This window comes from Lissotriton vulgaris, chromosome 2_1 (assembly GCF_964263255.1).
Source record: "Lissotriton vulgaris chromosome 2_1, aLisVul1.2, whole genome shotgun sequence".
Taxonomy (NCBI): Eukaryota; Metazoa; Chordata; class Amphibia; order Caudata; family Salamandridae; genus Lissotriton; species Lissotriton vulgaris.
Window position 1 is genome coordinate 508,075,637 of NC_141687.1, and position 25,607 is coordinate 508,101,243.

A 25,607-nucleotide genomic window follows, 5' to 3' on the forward strand; every position below is an offset into this window, starting at 1 on the left:
TCCAAAGCCATCATCATAAGCACTCTCGCTAATCTGTATCTTGAGGACAAGCTCACCATCTCAGGCAGCTCTCTGAACACCCGCAGCCAAGCCATCCTCAGACTGGAGTAAAACGTGTAACAAACTGATAAAAGCAGGCAGTAGGTCTGTTATATCTATGCTTCCAGGATCTACAATAACATCCCTACATCCAAAAGAAGTGCACCTACACTGATCCAGTTTAGTAAAGAGTTGAAAACACATCTCTTTAAAGAACACTAAATGACTATGCAGCAACAATCCAATTACAAGCTACCTTTCTTATCACTTGTTGACTGTATGCTTGGCTTTGACGCTTAAGGGCACTCAGCTGCCTTTTTGGCTAGTTCTGTGCTGTATAAATATCTCTTGCATACATACATACATAGTCTGCAAAAGGGTTTTTAATAGACAGTTGGCATTCTATTATATTTCTTTTTTTGTTTGTCTACACCTTACTGGCTAACACAAGATGAATTTCGAAAGGTGGGATTATGTGGGACAGAAGCCAACCAATTCAGAATGCCGAGGATTGCTCAGAAGCACAAACCATCAGAGTTGTCTGTGTACATACGTTTTCTTGTAGAAGTTGGAAAAAGTTTCTTGATGTGCAAGAGGCTTTTGTATTGGAAACTGGTTTGGACCTATTAATTTACCCTTGAGCAAAGTTCATGTCTTTGTTTAGCCATCTAAACCCGCAGAAGGAGGGGAGATTGCTTACAAGCTTGGTGCTTGCTCTTTCTTGTGCCCTTCTGGTTGGAAAATGCCTGTAATCCGAGCTGGAGTGGAAAATAGTTTCTCTCAAAGACAGCTGTCACTTTACAAGAGGTGAATCTCCTCTCCAAGCATGAGCATCCGTCAGCATCAACCACCACATTTTTCTTGAAGAAGAGAGAGCATTTACTAACAAGCATTTACAATGCAACGGTCTCGCCTTTGCAAAAGTTAGAGCTATTGGCATTGTAAATGACAACGTTTTTATTTACGTGTTGGTTTTGAAAACAGATACATAAATGGCATTGTCATTTACAATGCCAATAGCTTAATCTCTCGCAAATGCCACACACAAACACACAGACCCACACACACAGTCTCACACACACACACTGTCTCACACACACACACACACACACACACACACGCACACACACTGTCTTACACACACACACTGTCTCATACACACACTGTGTCTCACACACACACACACACAGTGTGTCACACACACACTGTCTCACACACACACTGTCTCACACACACACTGTCTCACACACACACTGTCTCACACACACACAGTGTCTCACACACACACACAGTGTCTCACACACACACTGTCTCACACACGACTCTCCGCTCTTTTCCCCCACACCCCGGTTCCTACCCTGCCTTGTCTCCAGCCTTGCCCCCTCCCTGGATCTCTCGCTTCCTGGTGCCAGCCTGCTCTGCCTTGCTTCACTGCCAGCTCCCCTCCCTCCCCCGCAGCACCGCCAGGCAGCCCTCGTGTGAGCAACGGGGGGGCCAGAGCCCAGACATGAATAAAAGCCCCCACCCAACACCTCTCCTCCAATGTGAGAGCCAAGAGTGAGGGGAGGGGGTGAGGGAAATCGCACATACTCGTAAGAGAGGGCATTGAGGCGCTGGACATCCGCGATGGGGGGGGAGGGGGATAGTCGACGCAGGAGAGCATGTATGGAACCCTTTAAAAAACAAGTTGGTGAGAGGTTTCTGCTTCAGGACAGCACTGGGTTCAAAGTAGGTTATTCCCTAAATGTAAGTCAACCAGCGTCAGATGTAGAGCAGCGACTTAACACTGAGCTCCCGTCGGACATGGAAGTATAAGGTATTGCAGACTCATGGGCAAACTGTATGCCTTTGCACTGCAGCAGACTTCATCCTCAAACACCCTCAATCCCTCAGCTTACATTACTTCTGCTGTGAAGCCCGCGCGTCTACAGATAGTTCAACTCAAAGGTCGGGCTATACACAGAGCATGTTCTCTTGCTCTCTTCACTTATGCCCATCCATGCTTTACAGCACAGTGACATTACCTCTTACCTCCTTCAATACACGTGTATAAAAAAATTAAAAAACAAGGAACCCAGGTATTTCCATCAGAGACATCGAGCTACATGGGATCATCTTTGGGGAATTTGCTGAAAATATGACTTTTTAAACAGTAACAAATCATGATTAATATGTGGTGAACCATTATCTGCTATGTAGCACCAAGCTGCTTCCTTGCATGTGTTCCTCTGTACGTGAAACCTATAACATACGTTTTTCTCATCATATATCACCAATATAATGCATGCAATCTGCCATTGCCAAGCTGCAACGTTTTTCTCTCCATATATCGCCAATATAATGCATGCAATCTGCCATTGCCAAGCTGTAACAACGTTTTTCTCTCCATATATCACCAATATAATGCATGCAATCTGCCATTGCCAAGCTGTAACAACGTTTTTCTCTCCATATATCACCAATATAATGCATGCAATCTGCCATTGCCAAGCCGCAACGTTTTTCTCTCCATATATCACCAATATAATGCATGCAATCTGCCATTGCCAAGCTGTAACAACGTTTTTCTCTCCATATATCACCAATATAATGCATGCAATCTGCCATTGCCAAGCTGCAACAACGTTTTTCTCTCCATATATCACCAATATAATGCATGCAATCTGCCATTGCCAAGCTGTAACAACGTTTTTCTCTCCATATATCACCAATATAATGCATGCAATCTGCCATTGCCAAGCTGTAACAACGTTTTTCTCTCCATATATCGCCAATATAATGCATGCAATCTGCCATTGCCAACCTGCAACGTTTTTCTCTCCATATATCGCCAATATAATGCATGCAATCTGCCATTGCCAAGCTGTAACAACGTTTTTCTCTCCATATATCGCCAATATAATGCATGCAATCTGCCATTGCCAAGCTGCAACGTTTTTCTCTCCATATATCGCCAATATAATGCATGCAATCTGCCATTGCCAAGCTGTAACAACGTTTTTCTCTCCATATATCACCAATATAATGCATGCAATCTGCCATTGCCAAGCTGTAACAACGTTTTTCTCTCCATATATCACCAATATAATGCATGCAATCTGCCATTGCCAAGCCGCAACGTTTTTCTCTCCATATATCACCAATATAATGCATGCAATCTGCCATTGCCAAGCTGTAACAACGTTTTTCTCTCCATATATCGCCAATATAATGCATGCAATCTGCCATTGCCAAGCTGCAACGTTTTTCTCTCCATATATCGCCAATATAATGCATGCAATCTGCCATTGCCAAGCTGTAACAACGTTTTTCTCTCCATATATCGCCAATATAATGCATGCAATCTGCCATTGCCAAGCTGCAACGTTTTTCTCTCCATATATCGCCAATATAATGCATGCAATCTGCCATTGCCAAGCTGTAACAACGTTTTTCTCTCCATATATCACCAATATAATGCATGCAATCTGCCATTGCCAAGCTGTAACAACGTTTTTCTCTCCATATATCACCAATATAATGCATGCAATCTGCCATTGCCAAGCTGCAACGTTTTTCTCTCCATATATCGCCAATATAATGCATGCAATCTGCCATTGCCAAGCCGCAACGTTTTTCTCTCCATATATCACCAATATAATGCATGCAATCTGCCATTGCCAAGCTGTAACAACGTTTTTCTCTCCATATATCACCAATATAATGCATGCAATCTGCCATTGCCAAGCTGTAACAACGGTTTTCTCTCCATATATCACCAATATAATGCATGCAATCTGCCATTGCCAAGCTGTAACAACGTTTTTCTCTCCATATATCACCAATATAATGCATGCAATCTGCCATTGCCAAGCCGCAACGTTTTTCTCTCCATATATCACCAATATAATGCATGCAATCTGCCATTGCCAAGCTGTAACAACGTTTTTCTCTCCATATATCACCAATATAATGCATGCAATCTGCCATTGCCAAGCTGTAACAACGTTTTTCTCTCCATATATCACCAATATAATGCATGCAATCTGCCATTGCCAAGCTGCAACAACGTTTTTCTCTCCATATATCACCAATATAATGCATGCAATCTGCCATTGCCAAGCTGTAACAACGTTTTTCTCTCCATATATCACCAATATAATGCATGCAATCTGCCATTGCCAAGCTGTAACAACGTTTTTCTCTCCATATATCACCAATATAATGCATGCAATCTGCCATTGCCAAGCTGCAACAACGTTTTTCTCTCCATATATCACCAATATAATGCATGCAATCTGCCATTGCCAAGCTGTAACAACGTTTTTCTCATCATATATCACCAATATAATGCATGCAATCTGCCATTGCCAAGCTGCAACAACGTTTTTCTCTCCATATATCACCAATATAATGCATGCAATCTGCCATTGCCAAGCTGTAACAACGTTTTTCTCTCCATATATCACCAATATAATGCATGCAATCTGCCATTGCCAAGCCGCAACGTTTTTCTCTCCATATATCACCAATATAATGCATGCAATCTGCCATTGCCAAGCTGTAACAACGTTTTTCTCTCCATATATCACCAATATAATGCATGCAATCTGCCATTGCCAAGCTGTAACAACGTTTTTCTCTCCATATATCACCAATATAATGCATGCAATCTGCCATTGCCAAGCTGTAACAACGTTTTTCTCTCCATATATCACCAATATAATACATGCAATCTGCCATTGCCAAGCCGCAACGTTTTTCTCTCCATATATCACCAATATAATGCATGCAATCTGCCATTGCCAAGCTGTAACAACGTTTTTCTCTCCATATATCACCAATATAATGCATGCAATCTGCCATTGCAAGCTGCAACAACGTTTTTCTCATCATATATCACCAATATAATGCATGCAATCTGCCATTGCCAAGCTGCAACAGACTTCTGGCCCACCCCACCACGCCCTGAATGTGCTTTAGTGTCACAATGCACTGCTACTGATCCAACATAGCATAGGAGCACAGTTAAACAGTTTCCCTCCTGTCAATCATCAATGTTAAAACACGTAGTAACTCTCTGAAGATGTTAAGACAATGATAAAAAACACATATCAACATTTCCCAGTGTTATTTGTCATACAATGTCACAGACTGAGCTGATCATGTCCCTTTATGGTCCCAGAACGTGAACATCTGTAATATAATAAGTGGGGGTCACAGTGATGGGAGTTTATCATCCCTATGGACTGATGCCGAATAGGACACGGGAGGCTCCGTTTCCAGGAGGTGGCCTGGGTGCATGGAAGGGATGCTGCGAGGCTCTGCGTCCCCTCACTTCGTGGCTCAGCTGCTGCAGGAAGTGTGTGGGGCTGAAAATGATACATGGAACCTTTAACAGCAACAAACCCGAAGCCGCAGCAGAGAGGGTGGTGCAGGTAGCTTGGGCTTGGTTTCCCGTCGGTGATGCCCGTGCAAAATTAACCCCTAGTCCCGTACAGTCACCACGAGTTCCCCTAGTTTTGGCAATGTCGGCAATCAATAACAAGGCATTTAAGTAATTACGAGACACCTACTGTTCTGGCTGCGCTTGGTGTGGAAGCAGGGTGGTTGAGAGGCCAGGGAGGGGGTGGAACAAACGGAGCGGAAAGTTAAATGGAGGTGTGCAAAACAAAAGAAAGGTGGGCAGCCATAGTTGAAGATACAGCTGGGCATGCCTGCGCTGCAATAAAACATAAAGTGCACACTAGTTTAAGAAATGTGTACACACGCTGGTGCAGCACTTACAAAGTGCAGGCAGGTACATTAGTGACATGGTGGAATGGGGAGACCCCTGAGAGAGGAAGTCGGGCAGTGCAGCAAAAGCTGCGGGAGGAAGGAGGACTGAAAAAGTGTTGCCGCTTCATTAAGGGAAAGGCTGTGGCCTATGTGAAAGTGAAAGCACGGTATGGCATTCTGCAACATTTTAACACGTTCAATGTGTCACGGAGACGTCTAAAGTGCAGTCCGGGCTGTAACCACCGGTAGAAGTTCAGGAAAGCGGAACGTCTCGAAAAGAAACCATACTTCGAGACAAACTACTAATAGCGTTGCAGTATTAGAATAGCATTAAAGGCACGCGTAAAGCATCAACAACACACATCTCTGAAAATGCATGCCACATCGGGAGTAAAGACTATCTTCAATCTCGTCGTTTATCGCCTCTGTAACACACATCTCGCTCAAGAACAAACAGCACCAAGAAACAAACTAGTGTCGTATGTATTAACTTCTAACGCCGATTTCCATTAGTTTAGAGAAAGGCGACCCTCTTCTCTGGAACTAGATAAACTAACCACCCCAGGCTGACAGCGTTACCATAGAAGTCAGGCTTTATCACTACCAAAGTGGAACAAGTAAACAAACAGGGCATGACGAAAAAAGTGGCGGGACTTAAAAAAAAGAGACAGAAACGCCCACGGATCGCATCAAGGCGGGGAAAATAGTAATTGACACACATCTCTTCCAATGGCTAGCCTCCATTTACGAAGCTAGCCAATGGAAGAGAGAGGCGGTATAAAGCCCCACACTGTTGAAGTCATTAAATCTTCGGCTCCTCCCCCCCACTGCTTCGCAGTGGGACGGTAGCCTCGACCTAAAAAGTACTAGAATTACCATAAAAGGGATTTTTTTCTGTAATTTTTCCTTCTGCTCTCCCTCTTCCTCAAATGGTGGGAAAACTGATTTCACAGCTGAAACTCTTTAGAAGGGGAAGACAACAAGTGCTCAGTTGCGTTTGGAGAAACCATGCAGGGTAGCTAACGTTGCCATCTCACAAACATCTGCAATAGGGATATGTCTTTCAAAGCACACCCAGAGTCTCTTTGCTTGGGCAGAAAATGCATAACATCTCTGTGGGGAGCATGAACGCCCCTGATGCCTTAAGACCTAGAAATACACTAGAGTATCCAGCAGGAAAACGTAGCTTATTGCTGCATGGATTGAGAATGCAATAAGTGACAAATAGACACTCCGAAGTTGTGAAAGGCTTTGTTCTTTCCTTGTAAATTGTACAGCGTTTCTTAAGCCAAAAAAGCATGGGAGTACAGAGCTGTCCAGAGACTGGTCCCAAAAATGAATTGCTAAAATGTACATAAAACAGTACTTCATTTCTCATGGTCTTTTCAAATAAAACACGGTAGTGGTGTTGTCTGCGGGTCTTATCAACGTTTCCCCCAGAGCAGTTAAAGGAAAGTCTTCATGCCTAACAGTATGATGCGTTGACCTCTGCACTGTAGCACCACAAAGGCCAGTGGTTCAAGGTCAACACAGCGGACACCCCAGACATACTTTGCTGGAAATTCAGTCATTTTTAATGTGGGTCAATCAACGGACTCACATTTTCTGTGGAACGATACAGCACAACAAGGATTTCAAGCAGATTCAAATAGACCACATCAATGCAGAAAGCCATCAGACACAAACATATCTTGAACCACCACACCAAAGCTACTTATTGTATGAAGTGTAACAAGGCCTGCTTCATGGAAATTAACCTCCCACTAGTTGGTTTCATCACCATTCCTATCAATTAAGTCTCCGAAGAGACCCTTACAGGAGCATCCCAGACTGAAAACGGTGACGCAAACAACTGTAAGACTCTTCTGGCAGGCACAGTGACCAAGTATTCCCATTCCCATCATCAAAATAAGGGTATAGATGGGTCCCCACTAGAAATAAATGAAGGAACCTCTTTTCGCAACATGAAAGCGGGAAAGGTGTGTGCCTTATTTCTGAATTTGTGACAATAGGGTTGTTTCGTCCCTTTTATTTTTACCATTATAAATTAGTAAACATAACTAGTAGACAGTATTATTTCAGCAAAAAACGGAAGAAATGCTGTTAACTTACTTTGCCATGTCCCTGGCTAGCTGCATAAAGCGTTCACCATCTGATGGAGGCAAAAGGTTCAAGATACGCCTGTATCCATCCATAGCCATTTTGTGTTCTCCCAGCTGTTCATATAGGCTCGACCTCTCCCATAGGTATCGAACATTGGTAGGGTTATACTTCAGAGCTAGAAAGACAAAAACCCAGCTTAAGCGAGAGGAAACTTTGGCAAAAGACCTCAGGTGACAGGGCAATGAGTATTGTTGCTACTGAATGTTGTGGGTTAGATGCATTTGTTGGTTTGATAGATAAAGCTGTCTTTGTTTGGATGGAAATTCTCTTAAAGAAACAATTCTACAGTTCGGAAAAGCAGTCTACTATAAAAATATCTGTAACCTGTTATAAAGTATCACCATGTAAATTATAGAACAGGTTCTTTAAGAATTTGCTAGGTGTAGGGCAATGCTCAGGTTCACATTTTTTTTCAGAGCAATTTCTAGAAAACCCAACAGATCTCGCCGTTTGATGTTGCCAATGCAGACCTACTGGATTTGTCAATGCTGTGAACATGTTGGTAAAAACAAAAAAAACTCAATGTATAGATGTGCATGTGTCATCACGCATGTACAGGTATGTGTCCTGCTGCTAAGGCAGATATGGTATAAGGACACATGCATGCACATAGGTCATAATGCAGCAGCTGTTTTGTTTTTTGCATTAATTAGTAAGTCAAACAAAGTCAACCCCAATCTTGGAAGTGATAATTTAAGAAAATGGAGCCTCAGTCGATCACACTAATGATTTGATGCACCACCACTTTATTCCTGCAGCCCAGTTTCAGCCATACCTCTTTGCCACTCCATCTGCCACAATAGGAAGCACATCCCTCAAAAACCAGTTCTACCAAGTGACACCAGCACAGACTCAACCTCAATCACAGCCATCTGAAGCTCTAGCAGGCATTACATCCAGGCATGCAGCAATCTTGTCTGCATATTGGAAAATCATCCTCGAAATTGCACCTAGTTTCTGATTCAGGCAGATGACAAAACAATAACTCAGAAAGAAGACCACGGGTTATGCCACCTCTGTCCCATCAGAGTGACGTCCTGGCTCACACTTCCAAAGTGGAGAATGGATTGAAAGTCTAAGCTGCACCAGAGGTCTAGAAGCACAAGGCCATATTGGGGCCCAGCAAGACAAGCTCACCAACAGAAGCGTTTAATGATTTGATATGTTTTAGATGCAAGTGGTAAAGGTCTATGTCACACAGGTATGTTTAGTACTAAACAAAATGAGAGAGAAGGGGTGTTTACATAAATGTAGGGAGGAAACTCCTGGTCCTCTTTAATCAGTATTTAACAACAAATGGAGGAGTATCCCCTAGAGGCTGCCTACCACCTCTATTTTAAAGATACCGAGGTGCATGTATTGCCACGAAACGTGGGACAAAATGTGTCCTTTAGAAGACCCCTCACTCACCAACCTGGTTGGTGACATACTTCATCATCGAGGTCCCACCCGGACAGCCGAGTGCCATCCGGGTGTGCTTCGACACCGGACTACAGTGGAGCGGGTTTTTGATGTTTTATATGTGCAAAGAAAGTACAGTGAGTGATTAATTAAAAGTTGTCCAACACTACTCACTCGTCGAATTTATTCTGGAGTGGTTGGGCAACAGATAAAATAATGTGGGACACCTTTGCCTGGTTAGGTAGGCTGGTGGTGTCTTGAAAGTTGTGTCATGAATTAAAATGTTGGTCTACATGTTTCAACCATGATGTAATTATAAGGTTTTCGTCAGGACCAATGTTTGTAGTATGGGTGGTGTACACTCGGTAAGGTGTACCCTGCCCTCGACTACGTGAAAAAAGAAACCACAAACTTGTGGTTTGTTCCAAAATTGTGTTCTTCTCCACGATTTTCGGGAAAAAACCTGTGGAAACAAAGGAGGGAAGGGGTTGGGGCAACAAACACATGGTACATACACATAAAACATGCATAGCGTTTGAGGTGCACCTTGTGTACGGCATTCAATAAGTACGGCCTCGTGGAGCAATCTATGCTTGGTCTGGGGGATTAACCTGCAGGTCATCCCCCCAGACCAAGTATAGATTGCTCCAAGAGGCCGTACTTACGACGCACGACTCCTGTCCCGTCTCCCCTGCTTTTTCCTAGATTGTGGCAGTGACTTATTGCAGGAACTGGGACGCCCATGAAGTCGGCAATTAGAGTGCTTCCAGTAAGAGCGCCCCAACCATCATTTTTTCACATTAGTCTATATTCTTCACACTAGGAGTGTTTGCCTTTGATCAGTAACCTGATGCTTGTCGGGCGCCTGCGTTTCCACGTGTGTTTTGCGAATGTGTGAATCATTGAAAATATGCGTGTAAGATATTGAACCAATGCACGCTATACCCTCCTCTGTGAGGAAGACGACGCCCACCATTATTTTGTATGTTTTTACTGTCTCAAGAATGTATCGGCGGTGCATGTGTGAACGCAAACAGCTCAGTTCACAAACAATACAGGTCCAAGTGGGTTACAATAATTATTATCACAGACTCAGTCTGTTACCTAACAGTACGACTGTCTGTGTGATTTATGAATCATGGACCTAAACAATGAATTACCTCCACTACGTGGTCTCCACATGATTGAATGCCTTACACGAGGTGCACCTCAAACGCTATGTATGTTTTATGTGTATGTACCATGTGTTGCCCCAACCCCTTCCCTCCTTTGTTTCCACAGGTTTTTTTCTGAAAATCTTGGAGAAGAACACAATTTTGAAACAAACCACGAGTTTGTGGTTTCTTTTTTCACGTAGTCGAGGGCAGGTTACACCTTAGCGTGTGTACACCACCCAGACTACAAACACTGGTCTTGACGAAAACCTTATAATTACATCATGGTTGAAACATGTAGACCAACATTTTAATTCACAACACTACTTTCACGAAAACACTACCAGCCTACCTAACCAGGCAAAGGTGTCCCACATTATTTTATCTGTTGCCCAACCACTCCAGAATAAATTCGAAGAGTGAGTAGTGTGGGACAACTTTTAATTAATCACTCACTGTACACATATAAAATAATCAAAAACCCGCTCCACAGTAGTCAGGTGTCAAAGCACGCCCGGATGGCACTCGGCTGTCTGGATGGGACCCCGATGATGAAGCATATCACCAACCAGGATGGTGAGTGAGTGGTCCTCTAAAGGACAAATGTTGTCCCACGTTGTGTGGCAATACATGCACCTTGGTATCTTTAAAATAGAGGTGGTAGGCAGCCTCTAGGGGATACTCCTCCATTTGTTGTTTAACACTGGTATGTTTACCATATTTAAACGTTGTACAGCAGAGCGAAACTTCTGCATTTAGCTACAATTCGACTACCACAGGGTCAAATATGACAATTTAAAGAAAAATAAAGCATTTTTAGGACAGAATGTGTGTGGCTGGGAACTGGTCTGGTAACCAGCCTAAGCACTGAAAGGTTCATCCACTGTGAAATCGCTGGAGTAACCCTAAGCGCCAGCAGGTTCCCAATTGTGAGTCTGAATCAGTTTTCAAAGTTTGATAGATTAGACAACAAAAAAAACTGGAAATGAGAAGACAAAAATCGTGAGTGAAAGGGGGACAAACTGAAAATGATACACGGATACAAGGTTTCTGCATTTGCATTGTGTGCCATATATGCAAAGCAAGAAAATTACCACAAATGAAATAAGGAAATAGAAAACAAAAAACTACCACCACTCACATTGGTTTCCTCACACTTTAAATTCGGACCTCCTAGATTGTATCCCCACACAAACCAACAAATCTCATCCAACTGATAAAACAATAAAGGAAATATTTTGAATTTCATTTGCGCCCTGCCAACATCCATGTTCACAATAACAGAATAATGGAACTCAAGCAACAGTCTATAAACTACCTTTTGAATAGCAGAAAATTGACTGCTTGATGTTGTCTTGTTCCAAAGACATTTCTGCCAAGCGGACCCATTGCTCTGTGTCGCTGGGGTTGAGATGAGCAGCAATCAGTTCAAACTGCAGCGATTTCTCCATATCTCCTTGGTCCTCATAAATCATAGCAAGGGTGGAGAAAGGCTCATGGGCAAGCGGAGCTGTCAAAGAAAAGAAAATAAAGGAGAATAACCTTCAGTGAGCATTATGAACAAATGTCATTTCCCAAATATATGGTGCAGGTAGGAAGCTGAAGTTACAGGGGCTCAATGCCGGCTATGGAAATGGATGCAACACTTTTCACTAGAAGTTTGATGACATATTCACAATGCAAATTTATGATTCCTTGCAGATGTGTCGGTGAGGTTTTCTAGAGCTGGCATTGCTCTTGATTTCTAGCGCACTTTATGTCTGGATAAGTATTCTATGCCATAGCTTGTGCCACAAACGCTGACTAGGTGAACATATTACTTTTATTTTTTAAACATAACATGAGTTGATAATGCATTTAATAAGAAAAAAACATAGGAGCAAAATCACAAAACAGCATTACATAAAAAAGTAAAAGCTATTCTGCTAAACAGCCCACTGAATGAAAGTTAAGTTGTCATCAGTCTGGCATTGAAGCTACATTAGATGTCACAGCCAACGATAAACCCCCTCCCGCCCAGCCGCCCTTCACACGCTTCCGAAGCTGCATCTATCTTCAATTCTGTGAGGTAATCTCAAAGAAAGCTAGCACACCTGGTCATAAGGCGGCCAGCCAGTGTAGCTGAATTCTTCGTACTGGGGCGAGTTCTTTCCAGAATGAGTGGAAGTTGTCTTGGGCTTAATTGGGTGGGTGATACTATTCTTATCCTTCCTTGCAGTGCCTTATACCGCCATCATTCCATCGTGGAAGTCTTACTTGTCTGCCTTGACTGAAAGCAGAAAGCACAACTACAAGAGGGGAAAAGAAGGCACGGAAGACGGTGGGGTTGGCCAAGGAAGGCAGGCAAGTTCTTTTATTACCTTTGGGACAGGGAACATACATTACGTTCTATACTTTTGGGTAGCTGAACTTCCATATGTATGATATGATGTGTTTCTCAGGAGCAATTGTGTTAGGCTTGAAGGGATGAAGAGACATTGGAAATGGTAGAGACATGTCAATAGGACGTTCATTTTATAGTGCATATTCTCCCTGTCAGGGCAAGCATTTTCACTGTACATATCCCCTTACAAGTCAGTTAACAAAGGGATTTAGTTTGTCAGACAAACTGTCCACCCCATTAGTTAGAATGATGTCCAGATACATTTGGATTTGTAAAAGGGGGGGGCTTGATGTTGTATCTCCCACTCTATTAAATCCCTTTGCTCTACACTGCCCTTCTGTCCTAAATCCAGCTGGATCCATTCGGTTTTACTTGCATTCAGTTTGAAGCAAGAAGCCTGAGCAAAGTTGTGCAGGGTGCGTAGTCATAGGCCAGCAAGTTACTCTGTGTCTTCAATTTATGAGAATACGTGTTTGGGAACAGAGAATTGCGGCTGTCGATCTTTATGATTTCTGTGCCTTTCCACGCCCAGTTCGTATTGAACAGTCTCAGCAATGTGCCCAATGGCAAGCACAAAGAGAAACAGAATGAGCGGCCACGGCTGCCTCATCGCCCTCAGCAGCGTGATTTGTGAATACTGAGGTGCGCACCCTTGTGCATAATAGAGGCAAATACTAAGGGAGTCGAGAACAGGTGCAGCTATGCCAGTGAATCTTAAATCTCACATTCTATTAGGAACACTCTTTCTGGAAAAAGAGCCTTCACAATTAGATACGGTTTTTAAAAAACATAATACATATTTAAGGCGTATACTCAAAATACGGCAGTGGACAACAACCAAGGGTGGAAGCCGAGGGCCATATATTAGGCTCGGGCTTTAAGTGGGCCGGGTCTCACCGGCAGTTTTTTAACCCCTTCGATGCTCATGACGGAATGGTTCCGTCATGAGCATCGGTTGAGCTGTGCTCATGACGGAACCGTTCCGTCATGACCACGCCCGTTTTCATTAGGGCTCAGCACCGGCGGTAAATCGGGACCGCACGGATGTGGTTAAAGGGGGCCTCGAAACGGGTCTCTTTCGGGCACTGTTTTGTGCCCTGTCACTCCGTTTTTTCCGGACTGCAGTGACAGCAGGCACATCGATGTGCGCGTGCTCACATTGCTCACTTCTCACTAGTGGAGAAATTACAGCATGAAGTCATGCCAGGTTAGCGTTGTAGGGGAAGGAAATCCTTTAAAGAGTTATTTTCTCTCTGGATTTTCCTTCTCTTTTTGAAAAACTCAGGAGCAGCAACATTGGCGTGGTGTGACAGGGCAGTAAGTGGAAGCTTGTTCAATATTATATACAAGCCGCTAATTTCTGTTACGTAACTAACAGCCATTGGCAACAGGGTGACCAACCGTCCGTAAATTTCAGGGACAGTCCGTAATTTGGGCCTCACGTCCGTTGTCCGTGAGGAAACCTTTTACGGACGTCTTTTGTCTGTAATTTTGGCCATCACAGGGAGCAGCACTGTTCCCCTGTGAGAGGCCTCACCCCTCCTGATGGGGCGCCACGCACTCTTCCTGGAGCACAAGAGCGGCCCCTCCCATTGTCATTCTGTATGGGGCTGATGATTGCCACATACAGAATGTCAATGGGGCAGTCTGGGCTGGTAAATCATGTGGCGGCCTCCTCCTGCCTCAGTGTACAGCATGGTGTTCTGTAAAATAAAAGGCAAAACGCTAATTCTGCAACTTTAGCAACCTGAGAAAACAGTGTATGTAAAGAAGCCTGAAAATAAGTTAAAAAGAACGGGTTATCGTTCTTTCACTGTCTCATCATTTTTTTAACTGAAGTATTTTCAATATTATATCCAACAAAGCCATGGTTGCTGCTTTTTTTATTTTAGGCAACTAACAACCATTGACAAAGCCAATAGTCCTGGTTTTGGTTGGTGTAATGATACTTGCTGTATTATATATCTGGATGCAATGACAGAAACAACATAATACCAGTCGGGAGGAACACTACGCTAGCTCTGATTTTTAGCCTAGGTGTTTTAAACAACGCCCTTAATTAAACCGAACACCCCCTTTGAAGAGACCCCCCAGTTTTTCTACACCACTTCAAGCCCTGGAAACAACACCATGTCACAGTCACCTCACATGCTGGCACTGTGCATCATGTGTGACTCATGACTTCTATGTTTTCAGACTGCCTATGTGCAGGGGCATAGTGAACTTTCCCCCACCCCACCCCTTGCTTTAGGAACTACAGCGAGGGTGAAGTTCTTCATGGGCCTCTTTTGTCTGCAACTCTGTAGACAAAGGCTCAGCTCATAATGTGAAAAGGTGGGTGAGTAAATAAGTGTAGGAATGTGTGAATGGCTGGATGGATGACTGAAAGGATGAATGGATGAATGAAAGGGTGAATGGATAGATAAAAGAAAGGATGGATGAGTGGAAGGATGGATGAGGGAAAAGGTAAATAGATGGTAGATGGGTGGAAGGGTAGATGGATGGGTAAAAGGGTGGATGGGTGTATGAAAGGATGGATGGATGAGTGAAAGCTTAGATGATGGGTGAGTGAACGGGTGGATAGATGAGTGAAAGGATGGATGGATTGAATTGATAAGTGAAATGGTGAATGGATGGATGGATGAGTGAAAGGGCTAGATGGACAAAATGATGAATAGATGAGAGAAGAAGTGTAAGGGTGGATAGATGAGAGAACGGATGGATGGATGAGTAATAGAATCAATGGATGGAATAAATGAATGGATGAGTAGATGGATGGGTGGATGATGGATGGATGGATGGATAAATGGATAAGTGAAAGGGGGATGGAGAGAGAAAGGGAGGATGAATGACTGAAAGGGTGGATGGATGGGTGAATGGGTGGATGGATAAGTGACTGGGTGGGTGGATGAATAAGTGAATGAATGAATGGCTTAATGGGTGAAAGGGTAAATGGCTTGATGGATTAGTGAATATATGGATGGGTGAAAGAGTGGATGGATGACTGTACGGATGGATGGGGTGAATGGGTGGATAGATGAATAATGGATGGATGACTGAAAGGGTAGATGGACGGATGGATGAGTGCAATGATGGATGGAAGGATATATGGTGGATAGGTTTGCAAATGGTTAAATATGTTTGGATATAAATGGGCACACAGATGGAAGGACAGAATGAATGGTGAAAGACTGAATAATAGATAAAAGAATGATTACACCTTGTAGCAGCACCCATTATCTTAAATAGCATTTCCTATACATTGACTTTCACGTTAATAGGAGTCATTGTCTCTATATAATGTGTGTGATGTAACGCACTCCGACACCCTGCCCTACATACTTGGGAGGAGTAACACTATAAAAGAAATTAAATTCACATGAGAGACGGTCTAAGAGAAGACGAGGGGCACTATTGAAGGGTGATAGCAAGGCAGGACTGGCCGGACCGGGCATCAGGTGTTTCCCTGGGAGGCTGGAAAGGGGGGGGGGGAGCGGTTTTGTTACTGGGGGCTTGCACTGCAAATTTCCTTATATATCCAGTAGTTTTCAATCAACAATAAAAGCGGCTTCACTTATATTCAGGTGTGGTTCACCATTGTCTGGTGATTAATGTACCTGCTGGAGCAGGATGCGAATTTTGAATTGTCTAAGGCAGCAAGCTGCAGCCATACTGAAAAACCGTGAAGTGCACAATTGTCTCAACCTAATATTCACCTATTTTGACTTGTACTTAGATGGTTGTCTATTTACTTACATATATACAATTGCGCGACCACCTCTGACGTATCTGTAAAACTTACCTTTTGTCCCGAAGTTTTGTCCTGGATTTTGACCTTTTGTCCTGAATTTTGACCCTTTGTCCTGACTTTTTACACTCACCGTCCTGAATTTGCACCTATGCCCGTTGGTCACCCTAATTGGCAAAGCCAATAGTCCTGACTTCTTGTAGGTATGATGTTACTTGTTTTATCATATATCTGGATGCAATGACATAAACAGCAAAATACAAGTCGCGCGGCAAACTATGCTAGCACAGATTTTTAGCTTACATGTTTTAAGCCTCGCCCTTATGACACTGGCCACGCCCCTTTATGAGACCCCCCCCCTAGTTTTTTCATCCCACTTAAAGGCCTGCATTAGGCTGACAGTAAACTATACAGCAAACAGCAGAGAACACAACTAACGTATCTTGAGGAATTGCTGTACACATTCCCCAAGATAATGGATCACACATGTAACTGGGCTTCAAACAAGCACCAAAACTGTCACACGTGCACGATTAAGGCTAAAATCTAAATGTAGGAATTCACACCATTCACTGAGCAGTTAAAGGTCTCTCTGATTTTGCTGAATCCCTCAGGAGCAAACTCTAGGACGGAAAAAGACCTGAAGGTTTTACGTGTGTGCTAATGCAAACCAATCTGAATCATGCTTAGAACACTGCAAGTGAGCACGTGCACACTCAATGAATCCGAGGCTGATAATTACCTTTCACTGTCGAGCTGAATCAAAAAACAATAAGGCACCTCGGCAGTCCAAGTGCCTTTTGTCCACTTTATGTTTATACATAACACCACCGGGAAGTGACGATTGGTTCAAAAAGTATATTAAAAAAAGAAATCAAATGTTCAATCGACTTCTAAGTTTGTTTATGTTGATTGAGCCTGTGAGATTTCTTTACAAAATGGCGCATGTTTCCGGTACACTTTGCATATGTTTGCTTCGCCTCTATAACGGTGGTACAGACATTTACAAAGAAGGTTATCATACTGCTGGCAATGTAAACACGTCTTCTCGTGTGTAATGCAAAAATACAGAGTACCTTGTCTGACGATCTCCATGCACATCAGAATGGCTTCCTCCCGCTCTCCTCGAGCAAACTTGATGTTTGCTTCCCCCATCAGGCCTCTCAGCGCTCTGGGCAGTTTACTTCGAGGTCTCTTCTCCTAAACAGCAAGAAAGAAGGGATGTGCTAAACACAGGGGCAGCCAAATAAATTCCACAACATATGCAATGGATGATTCTGCCCGTAAACACGGTCAGCATCAAGAGTTACAAACAATAACAATGTATTTCACAAGAATCACAATGTTCTTAGATACTCTAGTACCACTGCTCATGGAGAGGGGCTGTAACCACACTGCGCAAAACAATCATTTGCAAAGCGAATAGACCCGACTTTAATTATGGGTGGTCGTATTTTGCATAATTTTGTGCAGCATACTCATGTGGAATTACCTAAGCATTCCACAAGATTACACAGAATAACGCAAGAAGAGTAATTCTGCTTTTAGAGCTAATAATTCGATCAGAAAGCCCCCTCGCATTCAAAATGGACAAGAGGGTGCATATGTGCTTAGAAATAACACTAAATGCAACAGAACACGAATAGTAAGAGTTAGCAGCAGCTCGCGCTTGCTAAGTGTGCTCTTGGGGTAGGAGTTTTTTCCCAACTTACTCCCAACATTCTTCTCAATTTTTTGTGTGCAAAATGCATGCTCGCATTCAAAATATAAGCGAGGATGCACTTTTGCGCTAAGAAATAATGCTAAATGCAGCAGAACATGAATAGTGAACTCGAGTGGCCACTCACACTGGCTAAATGTGCTCTTTCGCTAAGATTTTTCCCCCCAAATTACACAAGCAGGAGTAATAAATGATCGGTAATTCCACATCAAAGAGTAATGTAGAATGATCTAAATTATGCCGATTACTCCAGCCTAATTTAAATTCCGCCCAGGCCTAGCTTAAAAATGCTAATGCAGTCAAACACAAGCATGAATAATTGTGCACAGACTACACGTGCTGTCTCTGTGCACCCTATTACAAACTTGGAAAACAATAAAAGGTGGACAGAGAAGGCCCAGAAAGAGATAGGCTGAAGGCAGACAGAGTATAAACAGTTTGTGTACATCTGAGCATGGTTAGGTTTGCATACATTAGTACATTGAAGTCGGAGCTACTGGCTTGGCCTATGCTTTTTTTTACAGTGCGCATGATCAATCTATATTATTATGGCCACAAGTTACTTTTGACGTCTTCACATGGTTAAGATGTCTACCTTCAGACTCATTCTCTTTTTCGGACCTCAAATAGGGCAAGCCTGAAAGCTGTATCTGCCAGAGTCGGGCCCAGCACCTCCGGCCACACTCCCTCGACTCCCCAAGTGACTTGATCCCCTGTTTCACTGAGAACTGCTAGTGCTCACTCCTGAAACATACTTGGTGACCCAAGAAGTCCACAGGTCTGAGTGGATGGCATGGCGACAATTATGGGCAGAATTCTGGGCTTTGGGTGGCCTTCTACCTCAGTGTTATCAAGGCGGCTTTTAGAATCAATTACCCCAAAAGTCATATCTTACTCGATTGGGCCGGGTCAGCCAGTATTGCCGTTTTATGTTGCCAACAAGATGGCCGCAGTGGTTATGGCCACCGTGGATACGCCGTTGCCTTCAGCTTAATCGAGTGATTGCTGACCTCTTTGCCGCTATTGAGAAGTTTTCAGGGAGCTAACTCTTGCCCCCCCCCCCAGCTCCCCCTCTCCCACCTTCATTTGGTGTATCCAACACAACCACCATTGTAGTTGATCTAGGTCCCGGTCACACATGAACAGTACTTTCTATTGCCACTTTACTTTTTGTTGAAGCTTTTTCTCTTAAATATTTAAAAATTCTAATCTCCAGTTCCCCTTATTGTACTTTTGTTATTTTGGTGTTATTTTGCTTATTATATTCTTCTCAGTTATTATAAATTGGAGTGACATTTTTATTGTGTTGTGCTTTTTTCACTTTTTAACTGTTTGAATACTTGCAAACGCTTTACATATTTTCTCCAAGTTAGGCTTCTTTGCTCTGTGCCATAGCTACCAGGGGTTGAGCTCAGGTTTAAACTACTGAAACCTTAGCCTGGACCTAACAAGGTAATTACTTAATTACCTGTGGAGGAATACTATCCACCACAACTAAAAATACACTTTCTTACAACAAGGTTGTGTCATTCCTGTGGAAAGATACCCAAATTTACTTTGACATCAACTCTGGTTCGGTGATGCCCGAAAATGTGTTGAGGAAGATCTACAAAGCTGCAATAAGAGGAACAGCAAAGGCATAACTGTAGGCTCAAGAAGGTGCATGGGTGATGACTAGACTAGAGCAACAAGAGGAAAACAAATCTTTGGAAAAGGAATACTTTAAGACCAAAGAAGATGCGGTCACTTTAAGAAATTGAGGTGGACAATGTTCAGAACCAGAAACTCGGTCACAGAAGCAGCCAGTGTCTCTGGCTGTCATCACAGAATACAGTCTGTCAGAATGGGATGCTCCTTTACTGTCTCACCCGCAGAGACACGGCCACTAGAGCAACAACGGAGAGACATGTGATGAAGCAGACTTTTGAAATAAGTTTAGAATTAAGTACGCAGATTTAAGACTCCCATAAATTTAAATTCACTAATGAGTGTTGCATGTTTTTGTATATACTGACTCAACCTAGAATAATGTGCACCTACACGAACACGCGGGTTTAATTATATGTGCTCTTGTCGTGTTTGTCATTTTGTTTAAAATAATACATTTATCTTGTCTTTCGTTTTGTCAAACATTAATTGCAGCTGTTTCAAATCATAGCATGTGCATTCTTTTAAATATGCTTTTGTTCATGTTGTGTCTTTTTATGTGACTGTGCTATGTTTGTCTTTTGTATGCAAAGCTAGGTAACATAGACTAATGGGTTAACTTTAGCAAAGGGGGTGGGTAACAGAATAATTATCATTTCCTGAATTAATTATTGTCTTGTGTTTTCTTGCACACTAGAGTCATGCTAAAAGAGGCCTGCAGCCTATTTCTAAAATTGAAGTCTGAAGTCCTGTCAAAGTTGGGCCTTGCACAGCAGCGTTTGAAAAGGAAATTATTTTCTTCAATAATTCTTTGAAAGTCGTTTGTAAAAGCAAGGCTGTGTGGAGCATTGAAATAAACTTTGTTAAAAAACTTTAATTGCCAAGGACAGGATGTGTAGCGGCGGAAAGGCTTGGACGGAGGAAGCAACGGATGATTTTACTTAATGTTACTAGTCTCGGAAGAGCCTGTGACACTCATAATGAATGAACAATGCAGCTCTTAAGGAAACGTGATTTTTGCTATGTGAAAGGCAAATGACTTCATCGGATGACATTTTTGACCAATCCTGCTTCCTGTAGCTTGGATATTTGTATTCTTTTAGTTAGTTTTAGATAGGAAAAAGGTATAAAAATTGCCCCCTTGGAAAGAGCACTGTTGGCTCGTTCCTGTGCTCCAGAGATGCTGTCGGACTATCGACTCACGTAAGATCCATCATACTTTACTTTACCCCCTAGGGTTTTCTTAAGTTTAACTTAGGGAAATAGGGTCTAGGGAAACTTTCTAATGTTTGAGCACTTCTCATGCTGATTTTGATTTGAGCTGACAGACAAATGTGCCTTTCTAATAAATAATTTTGCTTAATAAAATTGCTAATAAAAGAATTTAAGCTTTAAAATGCATTTTGCTTTCTAATAAAGTTAATAAAATAGATTTTGAAATGACAAGCTGGTCTTGTTTGTTTCCTTGAGTTACTATTACCATTGCCTATGATTCTGACTTAATTAAAGTTTATAAAGTGTTTCTGATTAATTAGGTCATATGATTCAGTTGGTCAAATCATTGCTCTGTCAATTATGGGCCTAGTGTTAGATTTATGAATTATGGTGAGTATCGTGGTTTAGAGTTGTTCATATGAGACTGAATTTCCTTTGGCCCGCTGGATCAAATCTTTGGTAGCAGAGTTCGGTTACTATGGACTGACATGTTACACGGTAATTACATAGGATACATGTTTAACACATGTTAAGTTTTGTCTAGTTGTTATTTGTTGTCGAAAGGGTTTTTCCAGCAGTGAGAAAAATCCTATGTGCCGGCAGAGTAGTGTGACAAGTGAAGTTACACAGTTCATTTGTTCCGTTTCAAATTAGTGGTACTGAAATATCACTAAGTGTTGTGGACGTACAACACAAGTTTAGGGATTTTTTTATGTATGACAGGTTGCATGAATAGTGAGGTTTGCCTATGAAATTGTAGTTCTGAGTATAGGGACTAGGAGCCCGTTTTAAAACTCGTTGCGAAAAGAGTAGTAGGATTTTTCCGAGCTTGTGTGAAGGGTGAGGTAGCATTGTATATTCTTACTGGCATTTCTGTATTTCTATTGGTTGGTTAAAGTCCTGCCGAAGATTTCATGTATGTATGAGTAGGTTTCCGTATGAAAGTTGTAAAACTGTTTTGTGAAAATAGTATCTTCTATTTCACAAGAGTGGAATCTTGAATGTTTGGTAAAACTATCACTTTATTTAGCGAAACGGACAAATGGTTTGTTTTTCTGTAGTTATTAACTGAAATCCATTGAAAAGGATTGTTTTAAAATGGCGCTGTGAAAATATTTTGTAAAGGAGGGGTGAGTTTACGGAGTGACACTGACGCGCAACTTCGCTGCAGCGGCAGTATAAGTCACAGGGTTCGCGCTGCGATTGGTCGACATACGTCACAGCGAGCGTGCTGATTGGTTCACGTGACCAAAACTAGCCGTTAGCTGATTGGTCATTTCTGAAAACAGGTCTCTCATTGGTTGAGCGAGGAAGTGACGTGGCTTAACCTGATTGGCTTGTTGGTGAGTTTCGCGCACGGATTGGTCAGAGTAGTGGAACAGGAAAATACTTACGATCTTTTCTAAATTGAACAGAATAATTGAAAAACATGAGTTATTGGTATAAAGAAGAAAAGAAGCCTTCATGGTTTCAGAAAATTAAAAATGTATTCAATCCTGACAAGAAAATTGAAGCGCGTGGTGGAAAATTACTTCATAAGTACAAGACACCTGCAGCATATATGGAAGGAGAATATGGTTATCATACTGTTCTCTGGTTTGAAAATTGGATGCTTTATACCAAAGATGATGGTGTTTTAGCCTGGCCAGAAGATGGATCGTTTAATGTTAAAGTTTTAAGAAACTTAAGAGATAAAATGATGGCTCTTTCACCAAGACCCAGACCTACTCAATTTGAGGCTTTAGTTGAATGGGAAGTTGAAATGATGGAACTTGAGCGAGAAAATTGGGGAAAACCGAGAGGCATAGATAGGGAAACCCACCAGGATAAAGTGCGTCGTTGGAGGAAAGGAGACACGTATGAAGGATTGTATCCGGTTTTGGAAATGGTTATAGAAACAGGTCAAAATAATTCTCAGAAAAAGGTCATCTGGATCAAGATGCAGTTTTAGAGGATATGTTGAACAGTCCTCCACCTTATCATCAGTCAGGTTGTTCACATTCTACCCCAAGGAGTCTTCCAGGTGTTTCTCCTAGTGCACCTAGGGAGGTTGAAGATTCACCCAGATTTATGAGATTACCTGAAAGAGCGAGATTGAGAAGTAAAACAAATTCCCCAAGAGAAAGTTCGAATTCGAGAAATAATTTCCCGAAAAATGATAAAAAGACAGTGTTGGCTGAAGATATACCAAATATTACAGAATATTTTAAAGCAAAGGGAGAATTAATTCAACAGTTAACAAAAGGCATGGAAGCAGTGACAGTTCCAGTTACAAGTGGTCCTGTTGTACCAGTTTTTGACCAGAGTGAAAATAGACATTCTGTTGTAGCAAATCCTTTAAATGCAGAAATTCAAAAAGTGGCTGAAAATTTTTATTCTGAGTTAACAGAAATCCACAAAGATAAAACAATGCTGAATTTAACTTTAAATCAAAGTTTGTCAAATGTCACACCTTCAGCTGCAGAATCAGATTCTGGTTCCATAAATAAAACAGATTTAATACAGATTCCTCAACAACTTCCTGAGTCTAAACAACTTGATGTTGCAAAATTAAAAGCAGATTTAGAAGAATTAATTATTGGCACAATTGGTACTGACTGTGTGGCGCCGCGGCCAGGGCGACTGACTCCGGAATCTGGGGATCACGGTTAGATCCCTGGCACCGGGGGCAGGTTAGCCAAGCACCATGTGAATCTGGACAATAGCTTGCTTAATCTTCCCGACGGCCCCCAGAGCCTAGAGACCCTTACGGGTGATTGTGCGCTTTACAAAATGTGGATTATTATTATTATTACTGTTTAAAGCAATATCAGGATGATGAATTGTTATTCATTTGCAAAAGCATTCAGTGGAAAACTAAAAATATATATGAACAATTTGAAGAGGTGGCTGCTGAATTAGAAATAGATTTGACTCGTCAGAAACAATTACAAAAGCATTACAGAGTGGATTTTTCTGAGAAAGATATAGAAAACCTAAATACTACAGGCAGAATAACTCATATAAAAGAATTAATTATGTTTCTAAAAAGATTAGGTGATTTAAGTAAATGGAGAGTTAAGTGGACAAAGAAAAGAGAAGAAGAAAAGAGAAAGAGGAGACGTTTTTGGTGAATTTCCTACGAGGTAAATAGCTGGTGGGGGTTATGTTCATGTTCCATGGACAAGACAAGATATCTTACATTTTACTAATGATTTCCCACGGCTGAGAGAAAAGCCGGTGGAATGGTATTGTCAGGTTGACAGATTTATTAAAGTCTCAAACGTTTTGTGGATTGATCTTGATGGTTTCTTTGACATTGTTGTCCCGTCAGATCTTTGGACAGAATGTAAAATTTCTGTTAGTTGGCCCAAAGAGGAACCGCCGCGACATAAAGTAACAGGCGCTCCTTCAGACATTGTGATGGATTTCTATGACAAAGTAATTGTCTGGCTGAAAGACAAGATTCCTGCTAAAGAAGTAGATTAGGTTAAAATAGACAGAACAAATCAAGAACCAAAAGAATCAGTTCATTCCTTTTATGAAAGGTTACTCCTGGTATTTAAACAATACAGTTGCTATGAAAAATTAAGTGAAAGTGACATGAGCCACTTCATTTACAGGTTTGTTTATGGCCTGAGTGCTGAGATTGGGGATATGATTAGAACTGGAATTGTCGGTTGGCAATCACTCTCAGTTGATGACATTCTGAGAAAGGCAAAATACTGCAGTGATGAGTTAGATGCAAAACAGAAGAAACTCAAGGAAAAGGCAATGTGGGCACAAGTGAAGGTAGCTGAACAGCAGATAGCAACTTTGGAAAATAAAAATTTTCAGCAGAATCCAGGGAAGTTCAAAGGGAACTTTACAAATAAGCCAAAATTTAATATAAATATTGAAGAGCTAAAACAAAAGCTACCTTGTTTTAATTGCGGCGAAATTGGACACAGGAAGCGTGAGTGTAAAAATCCGCCCAGAAATTTTAAAAACTCATCATTAAATCCACAGATGCAGAGTGAGGTAAATCAGCAGCAACAGCTACAGCGACAGTTAAATGAAATAAGTCAGCAGCAACAGCTACAGTGACAGTTAGCGAATCAGCAGAACCAATTGAATCAGCAGAACCAAATTCCACAGCCACCCTTGCCAAATTGCATGAATACACAGAGATACAGTCCAGAGACGGGTTTCTGCGGAGCTGAACAGGTAAAAAGATCACAAAAATTGAATGTGTCAAATGTCTCTCAGCAATTTTGGCTAAAAGAAAATGAGAGCAGTGACTCAGGAGATTTCTCATGACGGTGCCTGAGAGAGGAAGAAGAGTGTGTGCTTGGAGCCACTCTTGAGGTAGATCAGTCAGGTCCATTTGTAAATGGTAAATATGAATGACACAGATATCAC

The 25,607-nt window shown here is 42.0% G+C and overlaps 1 protein-coding gene across 2 annotated transcripts in view; it reads right to left on the reverse strand.

The window, feature by feature from the left end:
- Window positions 1-25,607, reverse strand: part of GTF3C3 (general transcription factor IIIC subunit 3) — a 310,738-nt gene that overhangs the window by 178,646 nt on the left and 106,485 nt on the right. For both annotated transcript variants that reach the window (XM_086955414.1, XM_086955413.1), the window contains exons 4-6: window positions 17,722-17,845; window positions 11,833-12,024; window positions 7,909-8,074 (exon numbers count right to left, since the gene is read on the reverse strand). In XM_086955414.1, coding sequence (XP_086811540.1) covers window positions 7,909-8,074; window positions 11,833-12,024; window positions 17,722-17,845 — 482 coding nt within the window. The remainder of the gene's footprint in view (window positions 1-7,908; window positions 8,075-11,832; window positions 12,025-17,721; window positions 17,846-25,607) is intronic.